The 21,871-nt window shown below is 40.3% G+C and overlaps 1 protein-coding gene across 11 annotated transcripts in view; it reads right to left on the bottom strand.

Annotated features, from left to right (window-relative positions):
- The window catches only part of LOC105491013 (S-phase cyclin A associated protein in the ER), a 560,926-nt gene that overhangs the window by 39,687 nt on the left and 499,368 nt on the right, over nucleotides 1-21,871 (bottom strand). For 10 of the 11 annotated variants that reach the window (XM_071100885.1, XM_071100886.1, XM_071100887.1 and 7 more), the window contains one exon: nucleotides 18,099-18,254. The exons of the other annotated variant lie outside the window; for it this stretch is intronic. In XM_071100885.1, coding sequence (XP_070956986.1) covers nucleotides 18,099-18,254 — 156 coding nt within the window. The remainder of the gene's footprint in view (nucleotides 1-18,098; nucleotides 18,255-21,871) is intronic. 11 annotated transcript variants of the gene reach the window in all.

The following is a 21,871-nucleotide window of genomic DNA, read 5'->3' as shown; positions in this document are numbered from 1 at the left end:
CTTCAAATCTCTTTCTAACGCTGACTTTCTTGCCTCCCGTCTTTATTTATAAGGGCCCCCCTGAATTATCCAGGATAATCTCACCATCTAAAGATCCTTAACTTAATCATATCTGCAAGATCCCTTAAGCCAAGCAAGGTAATATTCACAGGTTCTGGAGATTCAAATATAGATACTGTTGTAGGAACTTTATTATGCCTACTCCAGAGAACCTAGTCAATCATGATTAATTCATTCAACAAATATTCACTGATGGCCAACTATGCGGCAAGCCCTGTTCTAAGAACTAGAGTTCAGCAATACAATCTATGACCTTTTTCTCATAAAGCTTACATTTTAGTGCAGGAAGATATAAACGAACAAATATACAATATGTAATGTATGGTGTGATACAGGAGCAAGGGACATGGCTAGGAAATGAAGAAGTAGGAATGTGTGTGAAGCTACTTTACATAGGGTGGTTGGGGAAGCCATTTCTAAGGCATTATTTAAGCAAAATTCTATAGAAAGTGAGGAAGAAAGCCATGTGGACACCTGGGGGAAGGGTGTTTCAGGTAAAAGAGCAGAAAATCCCAAGGCTTGGAGCCAGAAGTGTGCATGACACGTTCAAGAAACAGCAAGAAGGCCAGTGTGGCTAAAGCGAGTTGAGTACCGGGAAGAGTAATAGGAAATGAGGTCAGAGAGGAAGCAGAGAAGATCAGGTAGGGTCTTGGAAACTCTTATAAAACTTTTGGCCCGGCGTGGTCGCTCAAGCCTGTAATCCCAGCACTTTGGAAGGCCAAGACGGGCGGATCATGACGTCAGGAGATAGAGACCATCCTGGCTAACACGGTGAAACCCCGTCTCTACTAAAAAATACAAAAAAACTAGCTGGGCGAGGTGGCGGGCACCTGTAGTCCTGGCTACTCGGGAGGCTGAGGCAGGAGAATGGCGTAAACCCAGGAGACGGAGCTTGCAGTGAGCTGAGATCCAGCCACTGCACTCCAGCCTGGGCGACAGAGCGAGACTCTGTCTTGAAAAAAAACAAAAAAAACAAAAAAAACAAAAAAAACTTTTACTGAGTGATATAGGAAGCCACTGTAAGGTTTTGAGCACAGAAGTTATGTACTCTGACTTCATTTGAACAATGAGCACTGCATCTACTGGGTTGAAAACTCTTTAGAAGAGCCAAGGTAGAAGCAGGAAGACCAATTAGGAGATTGCTTTAATCATCCAAGTGAGAGATAATGGTGTATGAATCAGGATGGTAACCATGGATGTGGGAAGTGGTTGGATTCTGAAAATATTCAGAAGGGCAAGTCAACAGATTTCCTGATAAACTGGATGTAGGTGTGAGAAAGAGGAGTAAAAAATGGCTCAATGCTTTTTGGCCTGAGTAACTGGAAGACTGTGGTTGCCATTCATAGAAATGGGGAAGAAAGTGAAGAGAGCATGTCTCAGAAGGAAAACCAGGAATTCAGTTTTGAACTGGTTAAATGTGAGATGCCTATTATACATCACAGTGGAGACACTGGATTGGAAGTTGTGTGAAATAAGCTTCCCAAGAATAGGGATTTTTGTCTCTTTTGTTTCACAGATATATCCCCAGGGCTTAGAACAGTCTCACATACAGTAGCTATTCAATACATATGTGTTGAATGGCTGAATAAATACACAAGCCCAAATTCAGAGGAGGAGTCTGGGCTTGAGATATTTGGAAACCATCAACACAGAGATGGTATTTAAAACTAGAAACTCATTCTAGTGAGTCTAGAGTCTGAGGATTGATCCTTGGGATACCCCAAAGTTTAGAACCACGAGAGATGAAAAGAAACCAGCAAAAGAAACTAAAAAATAGTCACCAGTAGGGTAAGAAGAAAACCAGGACAGTATGGTACCCTAGAAGCAAAGTGAAGATAGCTTCAAGGAGGAGAAAGTAATCACAACAAGGTTTACCTACAAGGTTTAAACGTGAGGACTAAAAACAGGAGGAAATATATACAAATGACTTAAGTCTTATTTTTAGATTATAAAAACTAATTCCACATGCTTAAGATGGGAGGAGGGTAAGTAATAGGGAATGGAATACAGCTTGTCAACAATAAGTGGGAAAAAAGACTTAGCAAATTAGGTGCTTAGCAGTTCAAATGAGAAAACAGCACTGCTTGATTAACAAAGAATGTAAGTCAATTTTGACTAACAGGAGTACAATGTACACAACAAAGAAGGTTTAGTCCTGCTCCAGTGCACTATATGACTATTCTGGAAGTGCTGTGTCCAGCACTGGGTGCAGCTCTAATTCAGGACACAGAAGTATGAAAGTTCCCAAGTAAAGCAATCTGTGTGGTAAAAGCATCTGGAAATAATGTCACACAAGGAATATTTGAAGGAATTGAGAAGTTTAGCTCAGACCTGAAGGACACAAAGGCTATCTTCAAACTGAAGAAGTATTTATTTATGAACCCAGGGGAGACATGTTACTAGAAAGCATATATGAAATAAATCTATGGAAAATGTTCTAGGGCTAGGTGTGGTGGTACACGCCTATAGTCCCAGCTGCTTGGGAGGCTGAGGCAGGAGCATCACTGGAGCCAAGGAGTTCGAGGCTACAGTGAGCTATGATGGCCTCACTGCACTCCAGCCTGGGTAACACAGTGAGATCCTATTTCTGGAAAAAAAAAAAAAAAAAAAATTCAGTAATGAGAACACCCAAAAGTGAAGTGGGCTGTTTGGTGTGGTATGACATTCTTCTTCATCCTGAAAGAGGTACCTGGAAGGTCACACCACTGTAGTAGCAGAGGGCACTCAAGACTCAGCTGGACATGAGCCTAGATGATGTCTAAGATTCTGTTCAATTCTGGGATGTTACAACGGATATAAATCTACTTTGAAAATTATAGTGAGTCGGCTGGGCGTGGTGGCTCACGTCTGTAATCCCAGCACGTTGGGAGGCTGAGGCAAGCGGATCACAAAGTCAGGAGATTGACACCATTGTGGCCAAAATGGTGAAACCCTGTCTCTACTAAAAATACAAAAAAATTAGCTGGGTGTGGTGGCACACACCTGTAATCCCAGCTAGTCGGGAGGCTGAGACAGGAGAATGACTTGAACCCGGGAGGCGGAGGTTGCAGTGAGCTGAGATCACACCACTGCACTCTAGCCTGGCGACACAGTGAGACTATCTCTCAAAAAAAAAAAAAAAAAAAAAAAATACGGTCAGTCTCTCTCTCACACAGACGCACACACATACAGCACACCCTCCCTCTCTAACCTTTTATGTTATATATACAGTAGATGTGGACAATAGCTTTTTTAATGCAAATCTAATTTGGAGCTCTGTTGAAGAAAATGGGGATGACTTAATGGAGAGCTGAGGGCAAGAGAAAAGTCAAGGTGGAATGTATGTATATGTAAGCACTCCAAGACAGTCAGGACATTTGGTTAGAGAACAGCAAAAATAGGCTGGGCGTGGTGGCTTACGCCTGTAATCCCAGAACTTTGGGAGGCTGAGGTGGGTGGATCATATGAGGTCAGGAGTTCAAGACCAGCCTGGCCAACATGGTGAAACCCTGTCTCTACTAAAAATACAAAAATTAATCAGGCATGGTGGCATATGCCTGTAATCCCAGCTACTAGGGAGGCTGAGGCAGGAGAATGTCTTGAACCCAGGAGGTGGAGGTTGCACTGAGCCAAGATTGTGTCACTGCACTCTGGCCTGGGGAACAGGGTGAGACTCCGTCTCAAAAAAAAAAAAAAAAAAAAAGGAGAAAAAGAACAGTAAAAATATAGGGACAATTAACTAAAAAGTGAGAACATTAGGTAGGATGGGCTCAGATACCTGGGATAATTTCCAGTTACCTGATTATGAGTTTCAGGTGAACTCAAAGAGGAACCCCCCCCTTCTTTTTTTTTTAAAAGGTAGGGTCTTGCTCTGTTGCCCAGGCTGCAGTGTGGTGGCACAATTGTAGCTCACTGTAACCTTGAACTCGTAGGCTCAAGCAATCCTCCCATCTCAGCCTCCCAAGTAGCTGGGACTACAGGCATGTGCTATTACACTTGGTTTTTAAATTTTTTGTAAGGTGAGGAAGATGAGGTCTTGCTATGTTGCCCAGGGTGGTCTCAAACTCCTAGCCTCAAGTGATCCTCCCACCTCACCTCTCAAAGTGTTGGGATTGCAGCTGTGAGCTACTGTGCCTGGCTAAAGAGGAACTCTTGAGAAGGGAACCTTCCTGAGAGGAGAAGTGATAGATGATGAAAATGGTATGGACAGTCTTGCTGTTTGGGATCAACAACCTGGAAGAGGCTGAAGAAAGAGCAAGACCAGAGGGCACCAATAGGAATGGAAGGTAAAGGACAAGGCCACTAAGAAGAAGAAACTGGACCCTGGCAAAGGTCTGAATGGAGACACAACAAAGTGGAAGAGTAAAGAGGCGACAGGCTCAGGACAATCTTAGGAAAACTAAAGGTGAATGGATGAAGGCGCAGGGAGGAGCCTATGAGGTTAGAAGGCAGGCAGCTCTGGATGACTGACAACATATGCTCCCAGATCTTGGAACTGCAGGCTAGGGCTACTGTCCAGTACTGCCTCTCAGATGGGACACTTTTGACCTCTCTAGCTTCAGTTTTCCCATACTGTAAACAGCAAAGGACCCTGTGCTGACACACTGGTTTGGCTAGTTGATACTTTGGGTCTCTCTTATTTTTACAATTTGGAAGTTGGGTTGAAGGAACTCTGCCAGAGGCTATGTTGTGTTGCCAAGTAAACGTAATTGCTTCTGCTGGGAGAGTAACTGGGAGGAGAAAACTGTCATATCAGGTGCTGCATTATGATTCCAGTATCCTCCTAAATGATCTTTCTGGCTACTTTCTTGCCTCTCTAATCCATTCTTCACAGAATAAACAGACGCTTTTTACTTTTTAAGCCACTCTCCTGTTTAAAATCCTCCAGTGGCTTCCCTTCACACTTAAGAGAAGAATTCAGATTTCTCATCTTTCTGTCCTCATCTCCTGGCCTTTACTTATTGACTTCATCTTCTACCTCTTTCTTTCTGGCTCTTCACATTCCAATATATCACTTTCTCTGTTTCTGGAACATCCCACCTCAGGGTCTTGCCATTCTTCTCAACTAGAATACTCTTTGCTTGGGTCTTTACATGGCTGGCTCTGTCTTAGCTTATCTCCCCAGAGAGGCCTTTCCTGACTGCTTCATCTGCAGAAACCCTTGACCAAGACATTCAGCTATATTATCAGGCTTTATTTTCTCATGTCACTAGCTAAAATTATCTTATTTGTATATTGGTTGACTTTTTTTCCCCCATTAGACTGTAAATTTCATAAGAGTGGTGTCTTTTTGACCAATCGATCAAGGTATCTTGACAAGGTATGGCACATAGCACATACTCAGTAAATAGGTATGAGTAAATATTTGCCAAATAAATGGAAGGAAGAAAGAAAGAACTGATCTTAGCAAGGCATGCCAAAGGAATGAAGGCCTTGGATGCCTATTTCCTAACTCAGAGAAAGAAGAACATGAGATGTGGGCAGTTCTTCTTCTTAAGTATAGAATAGGCCCAGGAAACGGGATTCTGACATAGGCCAATGATTGTTTACTGGTATTTGCTAGCTCTGCCAATGAACAGCTGTTTCTCAAATTCTTACTTTGTTTTGTTTCAGGTGCTATGTGCCTGACAGGGAGCTGCTAGGATATTTAGCTTTTCTTTCTCTAGGTAAATCTTTTAACTCTAGACACAAGCCAGGTATATAAGGAAAGAGAAATAATGAACTGCATGTTGACAAATATCAAGTAAGTGGCATAAATAGTATGTTCCATCTCATATTTCAGAGGAAAACATCCCTTTGATGGAATCAAATAGGACTGGATTGGATTCTGGGAGAGAAAGGTCAAAGATGACTAAGGCTTTGGGTCTTAAAATCTATTCAGATTCCTGGAATCATGAGCAGAGTAAGGGAGTCAGGAGGGACAGCCAACTTTGGGTGAAAGCCAATGAGCTCAGGATCTAACATATTAAATATAAGTTCCTGGTAGAAATTGCCAGTAGGAATTCCAGGAGGAAATGTCTATCATGGCCTTGTTATGAATAGGGTTTGGGCCTTAACCTTACTTTCTGTGGCTTGATTTACCTTTCCTGCCTATCTCCTTTTCATTTTTAATTAAAAAAAAAAGATGTATATACTTCTTTAAGCTATCTCAAGTTTTTGGAACAAAATGGGTTATAATGAATACATGAATATGTAAAAAACAGCATCTTAGACAAGAGATAAGAGTGACAGATGTTAGCCCCCATTTGCTTCTGTCATGTCCCACCCTGTAAGGGAAGAAGTAACACATTCATTTTTATATGTGAGCAACAGCTTTGAAAACCTAAAGAACCAGGGCTAGGCATGGTGGCTCACGCCTGCAATCCCAACACTTTGGGAGGCTGATGCAGGTAGATCTCTTGAGCCCAGGAGTTTGAGACCAGCCTGGGCAACATAGGGAGAGCTTGTCTCTACCAAAAAAAAAAAAAAAAAAAAAAAAAAAATCAAAGATTTAGTGGAACGTAGCAGTGCATCCCCGTAGTCTCAGATACTTGGGCACCTGAGGTGGGAGGATAGACTGAGCCTGGAGGATTGAGGCGGCAGTGAGCCATGATCACTCTTTTGCACGCTGCCACAGGTCACAGAACTGAGAAAGCTGAAACTGAGCCCACATCTTTCTGACTTCCCAACCTGTGCTCTTCAATATAACATTACTCATAGTTTTCCTCTTAAGATCCTGCCTTCTCAGCCTCCTAGAGCCAGTGAGAATCTGACTGCAAATGTATCCTGGACACATTCTGTTCCCCTAAACCCTGCATGTTGAGGTTATCATCCCTTGTCCCCTGTGAGAATGGTAAGTCAGTAGAGACTGTCCTAAACTTTGGCCCTATGGGCTGGGATCCAGCCAGTTCCCTTTCTGCCTAGCACATAGTAAACACTCAAGGTGAACTGTACCAATGAAGTTGTCATCTTTCTGTCCCTTCAAATCAAGTAGGGCTTTATGTCAGCTGGGATGGATCTTTCAGAAGTCCCTCTATTAGCATTCTGCCATTGTGAGTACAGAGATAGTCCGGAAGTTCCTGCTTCTGTATTCTTCTCATTCTCCAGATCTGAAGGATATGGATAGTCACTCCTCCTTATCAGTCTAGAGGCTGTTTTAACTCCTTTGACAGTGTAAGCAGGACTCTTGAATGCTTGTAGGGAGATAGCCCACATGAAACACTCAGCTCAGGGTATATCAAAGGTGCTCAACAAATGTTACTTCTCTTAGTTCTACTTGCCTAGTCCTGTTACATTCACTTCATTGCCCAACTCCCAATACCAACAAACCTTTTGTCCAAAGACAGTAGCTAATGACAACAAAATATTTAGGAATGGGCTGACAGTATCAAATAAGAGACTGCAGAGAGAATAGAAGACAGCTGAAAACAGGAGACTGGGAACTCATTTATCTTTAGGGTAGGCTGGAAAGTAGCAGGCTATATTTTTCAAGTATAACCAGAGCAACATTTCTGGTCCCCTATGCTCTTCTAGAAACTTCATCCTCCCCAGGAAGAGGCAAAGTCTATTTCTCCTTTCCTTGAAGCTAGATGGGACTTCACGACTGCCTTGGTGAATAGAATCCAGTGCAAGTGATGCTGTGTGATTTCTGAGGCTGAGTCATAAAAGGTGATATGGTTTCCAGCTGCTCTCTCACTGCTAGGATGGTTGTTCTTGGAACACAGCCACTATGCTGTAAGGAAGCCAATTAAGCCTATGCAGAGACCCCACATGGAAAGACCCCCAGCTGACAGCCAGCATCAACTACAGATGTGTGAACAAGCACTCAGATGATTCCAACCACCAGCCTTCATGTCTTCTGAGGCCCCAGACATTGTGGAACAAAGATAACCCATCCTCGCTGTACCTTAAAAGAATTCCTGACTCACAGAATCTGTGAGATTAACAGATGGCTGTTTTACGCCACTAAATTTTAGGGTAATTTGTTGCACAGCCATTGTAACCAGAACAAGAAGAAAAGCAAAGGAATATATGAAGTACAGTGAGACCACGGGAGTTCAGGAAGAAGAGTAGGATCATATTAGTCTGCATGTTGCCAAGGAGCAAGTAGGCCTTACACTAATAGGTAGCACTAGGGAAAAAGATATTAGCTTGGTATAAGGAGAGATAGTTTAAGCATCAACAACTCAAGCTCCCCTTAGTAAGTAATGAGTTTCCTGTCACTGGAGGTGTTGAACAGAGACCGAGAAGCTTACTGAAAAGATTCAAGCCTGACTGGATGACCAGATAGGGGACTTTAAGTTTCCTTTCAATCCACAGAATGTGGCGGTAGATTAGATCTGGGGTATCAGGAGGATATTAGAGATGATGAGGTTTGGAGCTTGATGCCCAAGAGATTGGTGATACCATACATAATAAAGAGTGTTTATGGGAGGGTGTTTCAAAACATTCTTCTTTCCATTCCTTTCGTCTCTTACCCGGACAACTGTTAATGCCCCTTCCACTTTCCACCTTCTAATACATTCTTCACATGACACCTGACTAGTGCTCCCAAATAGCAGGTCACTTCCCTGCTCAAAGGCTTTAAAAGTTCATTTTATGTTTTTAAAATTTTTGTGGGTACACAGTAGGTGTACATATTTATGGGATACATGAGATATTTTGATACAGGCATGCAATGAGTAATAGTCACATCATGGAAAATGGGGTTATCTGTCCCCTCAAGCATTTATCCTTTGTGTTACAAACTATCCAATTATATTCTTTTAGTTATTTTAAAATGTACAATTAAATTATTACTGACTATAGTCACCCTGTTGTGATATCAAATATGTAGTCTTATTCATTCTAATTCTTTTATTTTTTTGTACCCATTAACCATCCCCAGCTCTCCCCCACCCACCCACTACCCTTCCCAGCCTGTGGTACCCATCCTTCTACTCTCCATCTCGATGAGTTTGTTTTGATTTTTAGATCCCACAAATAAGTGAGAACACTTGATGTTTATCTCTCTGTGCTTAGTTTATTTTACTTAACATGATGACCTCTAATTTCATCCATGTTGTTGCAAATGATAGGATCTCATTCTTTTTTATGGCTGAATAGGACTTCATGGTGTATTATGAGTACATTTTCTATATCCATTCATCTCCTGATGGACACACAGGCTGCTTTCAAATCTTGTCTATTGGGAACAGTGCTGCAACAAACATGGGAGTGTGGATATCTCTTTGATATACTGATTTCCTTTCTTTTGGGTATATACCCAGCAGTGGGATTGCTGGATCGTATGGTAGCTCTATTTTTAGTTTTTGGAGGAATCTCCAAACTGTTCTCCATAGTGGTTGTATTAATTTACATTCCTACCAACAGTGTGTGAGGGTTCCCCTTTTCTCCACATCCTTTCCAGCATTTGTTATTGAATGTCTTTTGGATAAAAGACATTTTAACTGGGGTGAGATGATATCTCTTTGTAGTTTTGATTTGCATTTCTCCAATGATCAGTGATGTTTGCCATATGCCTGTTTGCCATTTGTATGTCTTCTTTTAAGAAATGTCTCTTCAGATCTTTTGCCCATTTAAAAATCAGATTATTAGAGGTTTTCCTATAGAGTTGTTTGAATTCTTATATATTCTGGTTGTTAATCCCTTGTCCGATGGGTACTTTGCAAATATTTTCTCTCTTCTGTGGGTTGTCTCTCACCTGATTGATTGTTTCCTTTGCTGTGCAGGAGCTTAACTTGATGTGACCCCACTTATACATTTTTGCTTTGGTTGCCTGTGCTTGTAGGGTACTATTCAAGAAAGTTTTGCCCAGTCCAATGTCCTTAAGAGTTTTCCCAATGTTTTCTTGTAGTAGTTTCATAGTTTTGAGGTCTTAAAATCTTTAATCCATTTCAATTTTTGTACATGGTAAGAGATAGGGGTCTAGTTTCATTCTTCTGCATATGGATGTCCAGTTTTCCCAGCATCATTTATTGAAGAGACTCTTCCCCAATGTATGCTCTTGGCACCTTTGTCGAAAGTGAGTTCACTGTAGATGTATGAATTTGTTTCTGGGTTTATTCTGTTCCAGTGGTCCACGTGTCTGTTTTTATGCCAGTACCACGCTGTTTTGATTACTATAGCTTTGTATTATAAAGTCACGTAATGTGATTTTTCCAAGTTTTGTTCTTTTTGCTTAGGATAGCTTTGGCTATTCTGGGTCTTCTGTGATTCTATATACATTTTAGGATTGTTTTTTCTATTTCTATGAAGAATGTCGTCAATATTTTGATAGGGATTGCATTGACTCTGAAGATTGCTTAGAATAGTATGGACATTTTAAACAATATTTCTTCTTCCAATCCATGAACATGGAATAGTTTTCTATTTATTATGTCTTCTTTAATCAATGTTTTATAGTTTTCATTGTAGAAATCTTTCACTTCTTTGGTTAATTTCTGCATATTTAACTTTATATATGGCTATTGTAAATGGGATTACATTTTTTGATTTTTTTTCAAGATTGTTGTTGGCATATAGAAATGCTACTGATTTTTGTACATTGATTTTGTATCCTGCAACTTTACTGAATTGGTTTATTGGTCCTAATAGTTTTTTGATGGAGTCTTTAGGTTTTTCCAAATATAAGATCGTATCATCTGTAAAAAAGGATAATTTGACTTTTTCCTTTCTGATTCGGATGCCTTTTCTTTCCTTTGTCTGATTGGTCTAGCTAGGACTTCTAGTATGATGTTGAGTAACAGTGGTGAAAGTGGGCATCCTTGTTGTGTTCCAGATCTTAGAGGAAAGGCTTTCCATTTTTCCTTATTCAGTATGCTACTAGCTGTGGGTCTGTCTATATATGGCTTTTATTCTGTTGAGGTATGTTTCTTCTCTACCCAATTTTTTGAGAGTTTTTTTTTTTTTTTAAATCATGAAGGGATGCTGAATTTCATCAAATGCTTTTTCAGCATGTCCTGAAATGATCATATAGTTTTTGTCCTTCATTCTGTTGATAATGATGTATCACATTGACTAATTTGCATATAATGAACCATCCTGGTATTGCTGGGATAAATCCCACATGATCATAATGAAAGATCTTTTTTGCTGAATTTGGTTTGCTAGTATTTTGTTGAGGATTTCTGCATTAATATTCATCAGGGATACTGGCCTTTAGTTTTCTTTTTTTGATGTTTCTGTGATTTTGACATCAGAGTAATAAATACTGGCCTTGTAGAAAGAGTTTGGAAGCATTCCCTCCTCCTCTATTTTTTGGAATAGTTTGAGTAGGATTAGTATTAGTTGTTCTTTAAATGTTTGGTAGAATTCATCAGTGAAGCCCTCTGGTCATGGGCTTTTCTTTATTGGGAGAATTTTATTATAGCTTCAATCTCATCACTTGCTATTGGTCTGTTTTGGTTTTGGATTTCTTCATCGTTCAATCTTGGTAGGTTGCATGTGTCTCAAAACTTATCCATTTCCTCTAGTCAAAGGGTTTTAATGACACTATTGCCGTTACCACATCTCAGCAAATTATTTTATGTAGTTCACAAAGTCTTTTTATATTTATGATCCCATTTGAGCCTCATAAGGATCTGGGAGCATTAAAATACCATCATATATATTTCAAAGTTCAGTTAAGGTACTCTGTTCTTTGTATTTTTCTCCTTTATGTCTTTGTTATGCTATTTTCTTGGTCCACCTTTTTCTCAACTCTGCATGTTCTAATCTTTTCCATCTTTCGAGGGCCATGTTAAATTTTAGCTGCTCTAAAAACCAGCTAATCCCCACAGAAAAGTAACAGTCATTTCTCCCTCCTCTGAACTCCATCAGTGATGATGGTGATAATAGTGGCCAACATTTATGAAGCATTTACTATGTACCAGGCAGCATGTTAAGTGCTTTTGTTATCTTCTATCCTCTTGATCACTCTCTGTCTTGTACTGTAGATAGCTGTATAGGCATCTTTTTCCCCCTACTAGCTTATAGAGTCCTTAGACAAAATTGATGTCTGAGCCATTACTGCTTTCTCCCAATCCTAGCACAGGGCCTGGCACAGAGCAAGTGCTACATAAATATTTGTTCAATGAATGAACAGGCAGGCGGGCAGAGTTAACGTTTACCTTTGTTTGAACAAATGGTTTTCAAGCACCCTTAAACGCTTGAAAAGCACTCATTTATAGCCACATAATAAATGGACTAAATCACAAATCATTCTTATCTTTTCATGACATAGGTTTCCAGAACTTTGGCTAGAACACATTTTGTTATTGTCATCTATGGATATGAAAATGAAAAACACAAATATATATAACATCAAACTTGTTTTTGTATACAAATATTCTTGAATTCGCAAGTCTTTTCCAACCAATCAGAATTATCCAGGTTTTATAAGTTCCTCTTTTCAGTGTAGTTGTAAGGATTGCAAACTCTTTTACTGTGGGTCCACTGCTTCCTGGCTTTGTTGCCATAGTTCCTAGCACAGTTAGGAATACTGTAAATGATTACTGATTAAGTTAACAGCCCATGTTGGTTTTAATTTATAATCACTCATTATTATGCTGATCCTATTAGTTCTGCTAAGGAGTCAGCACCTTAAGGGGGACCCAATGAGCCTCAACCAATTACAGCAATTGAGCTCCTGCCCTGAGATTTGAAAACCATCATTTTCTCTTTACTTGTAGGACCAAGAATAGACAACTGTTAATAGTAAAGGCCAAAGAAATAGGCATTTCATTTTTTTTGAGACGGAGTCTCGCACTGTCACCCAGGCTGGAGTGCAGTGGTGTGATCTTGGCTCGCTGCAACCTCCACCTCCTGGGTTCAAGCAATTCTCCTGCCTCAGCCTCCCAAGCAGCTGGGATTACAAGTGCCTGCTACCACTCTCGGCTAATTTTTGTATTTTTAGTAGAGATGGGGTTTCACCATGTTGCCAACGCTGGTCTCGAACTTCTGACCTCAGGTGATAACGCCCGCCTCAGTCTCCCAAAGTGCTGGGATTACCTGAGCCACTACACCTGGCCAGAAATACCCATTTCTGAGAGTCCCATTACAGACTGTTGAATTTTGCTTAAGTGATTAATAATAATTTTTAACAATATTAAAATTCTGGAGCAATTCTGACATAAAATCAATCCTTTCATCAGAGGATCAGAATTGCAACTTTTACTTAAAGAAATTCAAGTTCATTTTTCAAAACTAAACCTGATACAAGTCATCAGCTATTGCTTTTCTATCACAAATTGAAGCAAAGACTAACAGCACAAATTCTGACGTCCAAAATGTGTTTTGGAAAACCTAGGTAAAAATTTGGCTGGGTGAGGTGGCTCAGGCCTGTAATCCTAACACTTTGGGAGGCCGAGGTGGGTGGATCACCTGAGGTCAGGAGTTCGAGACCAGCCTGGCCAACATGGTGAAACCTCATCTCTACTAAAAATACAAAAATTAGCCAGGCATGGTGGCAACCTCCTGTAATCCCGGCTATTTGGGAGGCTGAGGCAGGAGAATACATTGAACAAAGGAGGCAGAGGTTGCAGTGAGCTGAGATGGCACCACTGCACTCCAGCCTGGGCGACAGAGCGAGACTCTGTCTCAAAAAAAAAAAAAAAAAAGAAAAAGAAAAAGAAAAAAAGAAAAGAAAGAAAAAAGAAAACCTAGGTAAAAATTAGAAGATTAAGGGCACAATAGGAGAGTATTGCAAAGGCAGACTAGCAGTAATCACCATCACAAAGGCTGGGCCACCGGCAGACTGCAGTGTTTACTCAAAGCCCAGTGCTATCAATTAGTCCCCTTAATTATCTCAGGCTCTGCCATCACAAGAGGCAATTTTTGAAGCCCTCTCTAGCTCCTCTTCCTCTTTCATTCCTGTCACAAAAGGGCTATGAGGACAAAGCCTTCCTTGACTCTGGCTCTGGTTAGCTTCTGGTAGCCAAAATAGACATTACGTGAATTACTCCAATAAAGCAAAAACCACACTACCTTTCCTCTTGGACATGCCTATGACCTACAGCAGAAACTCTATTTAACGCATGCAACAAAATGCTTATCACTGTGATTTATAGTTTAGAAATATACTTTTCATGAAGAAATAAGCAGGAGAAAATCTGTAAATATCGGAAGTAAACGAATCTGAGGAGGTAGAAAAAACTCCCTGTATACCTGTGGTCTGGTGGTGTTCAGGAAATGTTGGGAGACTGAAGGCTGAGAGGAAGAACAACAATGAGGGGTCATTTTTCTCAGGTCTTTCAAAGAAGCAGCTTACACTGATATTGCAAAGAATTTCCTAGGTAAATTAAGCCAGGAAACCACCTGGACCTTCTTTCTAGAATAATCTGTTTTTGTAGTAAGTCCTAATAATAGAAGTTTGCTAAGCAATTGAGGTTAGAGAAGGAAATTATAATGGAGAAAAATAGATTAAGAATTCTTAAAAACGATCAAGAGTAAATCACTGTTTAAAATCCAGTTGTATGTGTACATAGAAGGAATAATATTTCATATACATAATAAAATAAATTATATAGTAATTAAAAATTTTAAATAAAATGTATCAGATGTGTAAACATAATTTATCGGATGTATAAATATATAATAAATATAAAATTTTGAGTGGTAGACAGTATAGTCTCCAAGTTTGAGAATATAAGCAGTTTTTCTTAGTGGAAATATAAGTTTGGTCCTAGTCATGCCTAAAGATTATCCAAGTAGACCAAAGTTTATACATATACATATATGTGTATGTATATGTATATGTATATGTATATGATAATCTTGTATCATATATAATAACCCTTATGCATGTCTAGGACCAAACTCATATTTCCACTATGAAAAACTGTTTATAAATATTTCCTTATTTGGAGACTGCTATCTACCATTCAAAATTTTATAGTTAGAAACCTGGGAGTCATTCTAGATGCTTCCCTTCCTTTCACCCCCCACACCATGAAACCCTATGCCATCTCCCCTACATTTGTTCTACTCCCTCGTAATGTATTTGCTCATCTCTATTTTCATTGACCTTACTGGCCCTCAACATGTCTCACTTGGATTATGCAAGAGCCTCTTTACTAATCCTTCTGCCTCTAGGCTTGTGCCATTCCAGTTATCTCTATGTTTCTTAGTAGGAGTGATCATTCTGTAACAGAAATTTGATCCTGTCCTCCCTCTCAAGCAACTTTAGCAGCCTTCGACAGCTCTAGTCTAGCTCTTGTAGCCCTTTGCACCTCCCAAGAACTAACATTTATGGAGCTCATTTAATATCTCATGTCCTGCTGCTCTCCCCAGTTGCCCAATTGCACAGCTACATCAAACTAAACATGACACTAAGTCTTGTATGTCCATATCTCTTGGTTTGGGCTGCCCTAAAAGCAGATCCTGAAAAAATAATATGGGTGCAAATAGATTATTGTGAGGATGAAGAGAAGAGAAACAGGGAAGGGAGAAAACTAAATCAAGGATGTGTTAAAGAACAGGTTATGGGCCAGGTGCGCCCAGCACTTTGGGAGGCCAAGGTGATGGAGCACTTGAGGTCAGGAGTTTGAGACCAGACTGGCCAACATGGTGAAACCCCATCTCTACTAAAAATACCAAAATTAGCCGGAGTGGTGGCCTGTGCCTGTAATCCCAGCTACTCAGCTGGCTGAGGCAGGAGAATTGCTTGAATATGGGAGGCAGAAGTTGCAGTGAGCCGAGATAGTGCCACTATACTCCAGTCTGGGCGACAGAATAAGATTCAGTCTCAAAAACAAAACAAACAAACAAACAAACAAAAAACAGGTTAGGGCTGAGGATCCTGTGAGAACTGTACAGAATATACTCAGAATTGTACTACTGAACATTAGGGAGGTGGGGGTATTATCCACCAATTTATTGTTTGAGGGTCACTACTGGAGGCGTTAAAACTCCTCTGCATTCTAGCAAATAGCTCCTTGTGCAGAGAACGTCCTGAGGCAGAGAAATATAGAAAGCCATTGGCAGATGACCTCCAGGTGAACCAAAGGCACCAATAACATCTGGTATACCACATAATGTACATATCATGTCCTTTTTCTCAATTGATTTTTCCTTCCACTTGTCTTGGATTCTGCCTATGGATGCCTTTTTTGACCTCCTCTGTAAGTGCTTTACTTTCTCTTCTGTGCAAATTCTCTTCTGCTATAACTATTACTTTATAAGTCTGACCTCACACTAGACTCTTGGCTCCCTGAGGGTAGTATCTTTATTACCTACCTAACTTGGTGTTTGGCACAGGACAGATGCTCAGTGTCTTGAGAACAAGAGCATGACTGTGTGCATTAAAGAGAAGAAGATCCTATTTCCATGTTCCATATGTAATTGAGAAAATTTTCAAAGAAACGAAATATATGCTCCTACATCCTGAATCATATAAAGTCAAATGGAAGGAGCACCAAGCTAGAAATCTCAGGTCCTGATTCAAGTCAGTTTGGCTCAGTTGCTTTTCCTACAAAAAACAAGTGATGGTGAATGACCTTTAGGTTTCTTTTAAATTCCATAGATTTCAAGTGACTGAATCTGTGTGAAAGTGAAAGCTGAAGCCCACAGACTGTACAGCAATCACATATGGAAACGCTTATGTTTGTGATATTGATCTGGATTCAAGAAAATACAGGTGACGCAGACTTGAGATGCTGGCAGGTTTGTAATGTAATGTTATGTGTTCAAGAAAAGACAAGGTCAGCACAGGTCTCCTGCCTGAGAGGAGACCTCCAGGGAGGGGCCTGGCCATTGCACAGTAACTAGCTGGGCAGCATGGTGGCCTCCAAGCTGGCAGATGCCACTGTTCCAGATGGACAGTGTTTGGTATGCCAGCCTCTGTGCAGCATGCTACTACTGGATCCTACTTAGGTCACAGACCCACAAACAGTCACTTCCTGAGCTCTCACTGAAGGTAGGCTTGGTCTACATTTCTTGATGGGAAGAGACTAACTTGGAACACTGAATACAGGCATGCTTGGCTTTGCTGACTTCTCTAGACAGTCTTAATTTTATTAGAATGTGACTGGTGGTGAGGGACTGGGTAAGAGTAAGGAAGGATAGGTGGGCTTAGGGGTCCTATGTATAATGAACTAAAAAATGTTGAGGATGTTCATTTCAGAATACAGTTTCCCTCTCTTAAAATGTTCTGAATATAGTTACTGGTATTCTGTGAACATTGAATGTAGATGGATAATATTTCCTTAAGAAGCTTGACTTTAGAAGCTTCAAATTGACAAATTCTTAAAAATACAAAACACATAATTAAAAAATAGGTAACACATATGTGCTGTTTAGAATTAATTATAAGAAATTTGATTGAATATCCTCAATATGCCTAAGGGATATGTCATATTCCTATCAGAAAAATGGAGGCACTATGATCAACGATTCTTATTTGGTGAGGGATGGGTTGGGGAGAAGAAAAGAAGACCCAGAGGGTTACTTGTGTCCTTTCTAGAGAATTATTGTTTCTGAGGACAGTCCACAGGGTGGGATGGGGTAGGATGGGATGGGGTAGTCTAAATAGCCAACCAGGCCAGTAGTAGTCCCTGGTACACTGGCTTTCACAATGCCCATGGGTCATGTGTGACTTCAGGGACCTATTGTTTTAGATGGCTCCCTTCCCTTATTCATGGAAGTACTCTAGAAGAAGGGACAGAGCGAAAATAAATAAACCTAGGAGCCTATAACGGAAAGCACATGAATGATGGTAATGAGCACTTTCAGGCTACGCTCTGTAGGGCTGAGGGTTTGGCTTGTTCTGGTCTAGGCTTTGTTTCCTTCAATGACTGAAGGAGAATCACTGGACTCCTCTGGATCTCAGTGGAAGAGGGACTGGATGACCTCTTAGGTCTCTTCTAGCAATGATAGTCAAATTTATGACACCAACAAGAAAAAAAGACTGGCAAGAGTATGTGGCCCAGAAAAATGAGAAAGTAATATACATCTCAATATAGAAAGCCAATGATGGGGAAAGAACAAAGAGGAAAGATGGCCAAGATGACCACTTGAAATCCTATGAAATGACCCTAGAATGGGCAAAATTCAGGAGATGTTCCAAAAGTTGAGTCTAGATTGAGATCAAGTAGATGCCTTACCTTCCAGTGACAGCAAAGCACAATGTGCACATTGCATGTAAGAGTCCTGTGGCATGCTGCAGAAATGTGGCCATCTTGGGATTCTCATCCACTGGGCCTTGCACCGAGAGGAAGCAGGCACACAGTTTGTCAATCAGACCCATGTTCACCACGTAGCTAGATGTGGGGGAGAAATGCATGTTATCAATCTGAATAGGCCAGCAACATCTTCACCTTCAGTGATGAATCTTACAATACACAGGCTTGGACCCCTCAAACAAGCAGACACAACACAAGTTTGAGTAAAGCATCTCAAGTAAGAATTTCCTTAGATTTACTCCTGAATAATCAGCTCTTTCTGTAAGTATTTTTTTCTCTCTTCTTTCTTTTGGTTATTTGAATATTATTTTTCAAGAAAAAATGAATGAAAATGATTGTCTAGTCATTCTTACTGGTTTGAAGAGTCTAACAACAAGTGAAATGATTTATAATGACGTTTATGCTCTTTTATTTATTTATTTATTTTTTGAGACAGAGTCTCGCTTTGTCGCCCGGGCTGGAGTGCAGTGGCCGGATCTCAGCTCACTGCAAGCTCCACCTCCCAGGTTTACGCCATTCTCCTGCCTCAGCCTCCCGAGTAGCTGGGACTACAGGCGCCCGCCACCTCGCCCGGCTAGTTTTTTGTGTTTTTAGTAGAGACGGGGTTTCACTGTGTTAGCCAGGATGGTCTCGAACTCCTGACCTCGTGATCCGCCCGTCTCGGCCTCCCAAAGTGCTGGGATTACAGGCTTGAGCCACTGCGCCCGGCCCCTTTATGCTCTTAAAAAGCGTTCCTTTTTAAACTACTAGGGAGCCCCAATGCAAGATTTAGAAGATATAGTACAATGATTCAACCCAGACACCCTTGTTACTTTTTTTTCTTTTTTTAGAGACAGGGTCTCACTCTGTCACCCGGGCTGGAGTGCAGAGGCATGATCATAGCTCACTACAACTCTAACCTCCTGGGTTCAAGAGATCTTCCTGCCTCAGTCTCGAAAGTAGTTGGGACTACACCTGTGTACCACCACACCCAGTTAATTTTTTATTTTTTATTTGTAGAAATGGGGTTTTGCTATACTGACGAGGCTCTTCTTGAACTTCTGGCCTGAAGTGATCCTCCTGCCTTGGCCTCCCAAAGTGCTACAATTATAGGCATGGGCCACCATGCCTGGCCACAACTTAAACTTCTAAAGCCAGTTGTAGGTTCCCTATTTTTAAAGACTCCATCACCATTAACAGCATAACAAACAGTGAGAATCTAATTGCTTTTATTGAAAAGTACCAGTCCTGAGAGTTGACAATAACATTTAAGAAATAATTTCCATCTTTTCAGTACAAAAAACAGTTTTCTAGAGCTGTTTGTAAACTGGACTGACAATAGTAACTCTTTTATTAATCCACAGAGCAGCAATCATTGAAAAGAATATTTTAAGACTATAAAAGACCTTGTAGATAAATCAACCTTGGCCTAGAATTCAATGCTACTGCACTGACATGTATGAGAAGAGTAGGACTGCAAATATAGCAGTTCTGCAAATCAACATGTTAACTTTCAGAGATATACACAAAGGAATTGAGGTTTTGGTGTGTAAGTGCACTACAGGCCCCACCACTATTAATTTAACAACACAGGTTTTTGTAAAAGGAAGGAGAAACTGATGAGTAATTCACGTTTAGAGCCATTCCAAGTTTACTACTTGAAGACACAAAATAATGCCTCCTTTCATCTTTTACATTAGAAAATGTATCTACCTGGGCTACTGAGCACTCCTACAGTTTTAAAATTGGGAAATATGAAATGATGACCACCAGACTTCTTCTAATAAAGGAAATTGATAGACTGATATATGTACACACTGAGAATCTTATTACAATCTGATTTAACAAAATTAGACTTTTAAAAACTCGCTTGTACATTTGCACAGAACTCTTCGATTTAGAAAGTGTTTTGTCTGTAGCCAGACATGGGGGATCACACCTGTAATCCCAGGACGTTAGGAGGCCGAGGCAGGTGGATCACTTGAGGTCAGGAGTTCCAGACCAGCCTGGCCAATACGGTGAAACCCTGTCTCTACTAAAAATACAAAAATTAGCCAGGCATGGTGGCTGGTACCTGTAGTCCCAGTTACTCAGGAGGCTGAGGCAGGAGAATCGCTTGAACCCAGGAAGTCAAAGTTGCAGTAAGCCAACATCATGCCACTGCACTCCAGCCTGGGCAACAAAGTGAGACTCCATCTGAAGAAAGAAAAAAAAATCAAGTGTTTTGACTGGGTACAGTAGCTTACAATTGTAATCCCTGCACTTTGGGAGGCTTAGGCAGGAGGACTGTTTGAGCCTAGAAGTTTGAGACTGGCCTGAGCAACATAGTGAGACCCTGTCTATACACACACGCACATACACACATTAGCAAACAAAATAGAATAAAGTGTTTTTCATCTTAATCATCCCAATGAATTATCCCAAGAATACCATTAGGGAGCAGACTGTGAAAGCTTTGGTTTTTATCTGCCCAGCACATTCTCCTCTCCTATTCCATATGGTCCTGGGGGCCTTGTTAAAGATGCTACCCTCTTGCTAATCCAGGAGTGAGCATGTGCTTCAGGACAGTCAAAGTACTCATCACCTTGGCCATAATGACTGGTTCCACGATGAGTATATGACCTAGGGAGGACCACTCAACATCTTCTGTGGGATTAATATATGACCATAGGAAAAATCTCTTTCCACTGGGGATATCTAAACTAAAACGTGTAACTGTGGGGGTGCTGGTAGTCACCTTGTTACATGGAGAACATCTGCTTAGAGAATATAGCCAAGTAGAGATAAGTAGAACTGAAAGAAACAGAGCTGTAATGGCATATGGGGACGCATTCTGAGAACTGCATTATTAGGCAACTTTGTCATTGTGCAAATATCATAGAGTGTACTTATACAAACTTAGATAGTATAGCCTAACCTAGGCTATACGGAATAGCCTAATGTTCCCAAGCTACAAACATATACAATATGTTACTGCAGGGAACAATGCAGGCAACTGTAACACAATGGTAAGTATTTGTATATCTAAACATTGAAAGGGTACAGTAAAAATACAGTATTGTATTCTCACAGGACCACTATTGTATATGTGGTCTGTTGTTGACTGAAAAGTCATTATGCAGTGCATTACTATACTTAGACCTCGGCATCTACTTCAAACCTTGACCTTCCCAGGTACACAAGTCATTTTACTATGCTGTTTTACTTATGTTATTTCAAGCTAAGATTCTAAAAGAGTTCTAACCAGAGTGAAAACTTGTTTTTTTCTGATTATAAGGGTAACATAGGCTCATCAAAGAAATTTATATAGTAAAGAAAAGCAGAAAAATAAGTAGAAAAAGTTGGCCATAATTTCACCTTTCAAAGACAATCCAGTTTGATAATTTTCCTTTCATGTTTTTCTATTTGATTCTTTCTCCGCATGATTGACATTATACTGAATTTCATTCAATGACAATTTAGGCCCCTTCTATGTCATTAAAATATCTTGGTTAACCATTATATTTTAAATCTTTAAAAACTGTATTATTGAAAAGTTAACATAAACCTTAAAAAAATTGACAGAAGAGGATAACAAATACCCATGCATTCATCACACAGCCCTGACTACCATCAATCCATGGCCAATCCCATCTGTCCACACCCATCCTGCATAAAGTTTAAGAAAATCCAAGGCATATTTTTTCCTTTGTAAATGTTTCCATTTCTATCTCTAA

This window comes from Macaca nemestrina, chromosome 7, assembly GCF_043159975.1.
Source record: "Macaca nemestrina isolate mMacNem1 chromosome 7, mMacNem.hap1, whole genome shotgun sequence".
NCBI lineage: Eukaryota > Metazoa > Chordata > Mammalia > Primates > Cercopithecidae > Macaca > Macaca nemestrina.
The sequence above is the reverse complement of the archived record's forward strand: the minus strand, read 5'-3'. Positions and strand labels throughout refer to the sequence as shown.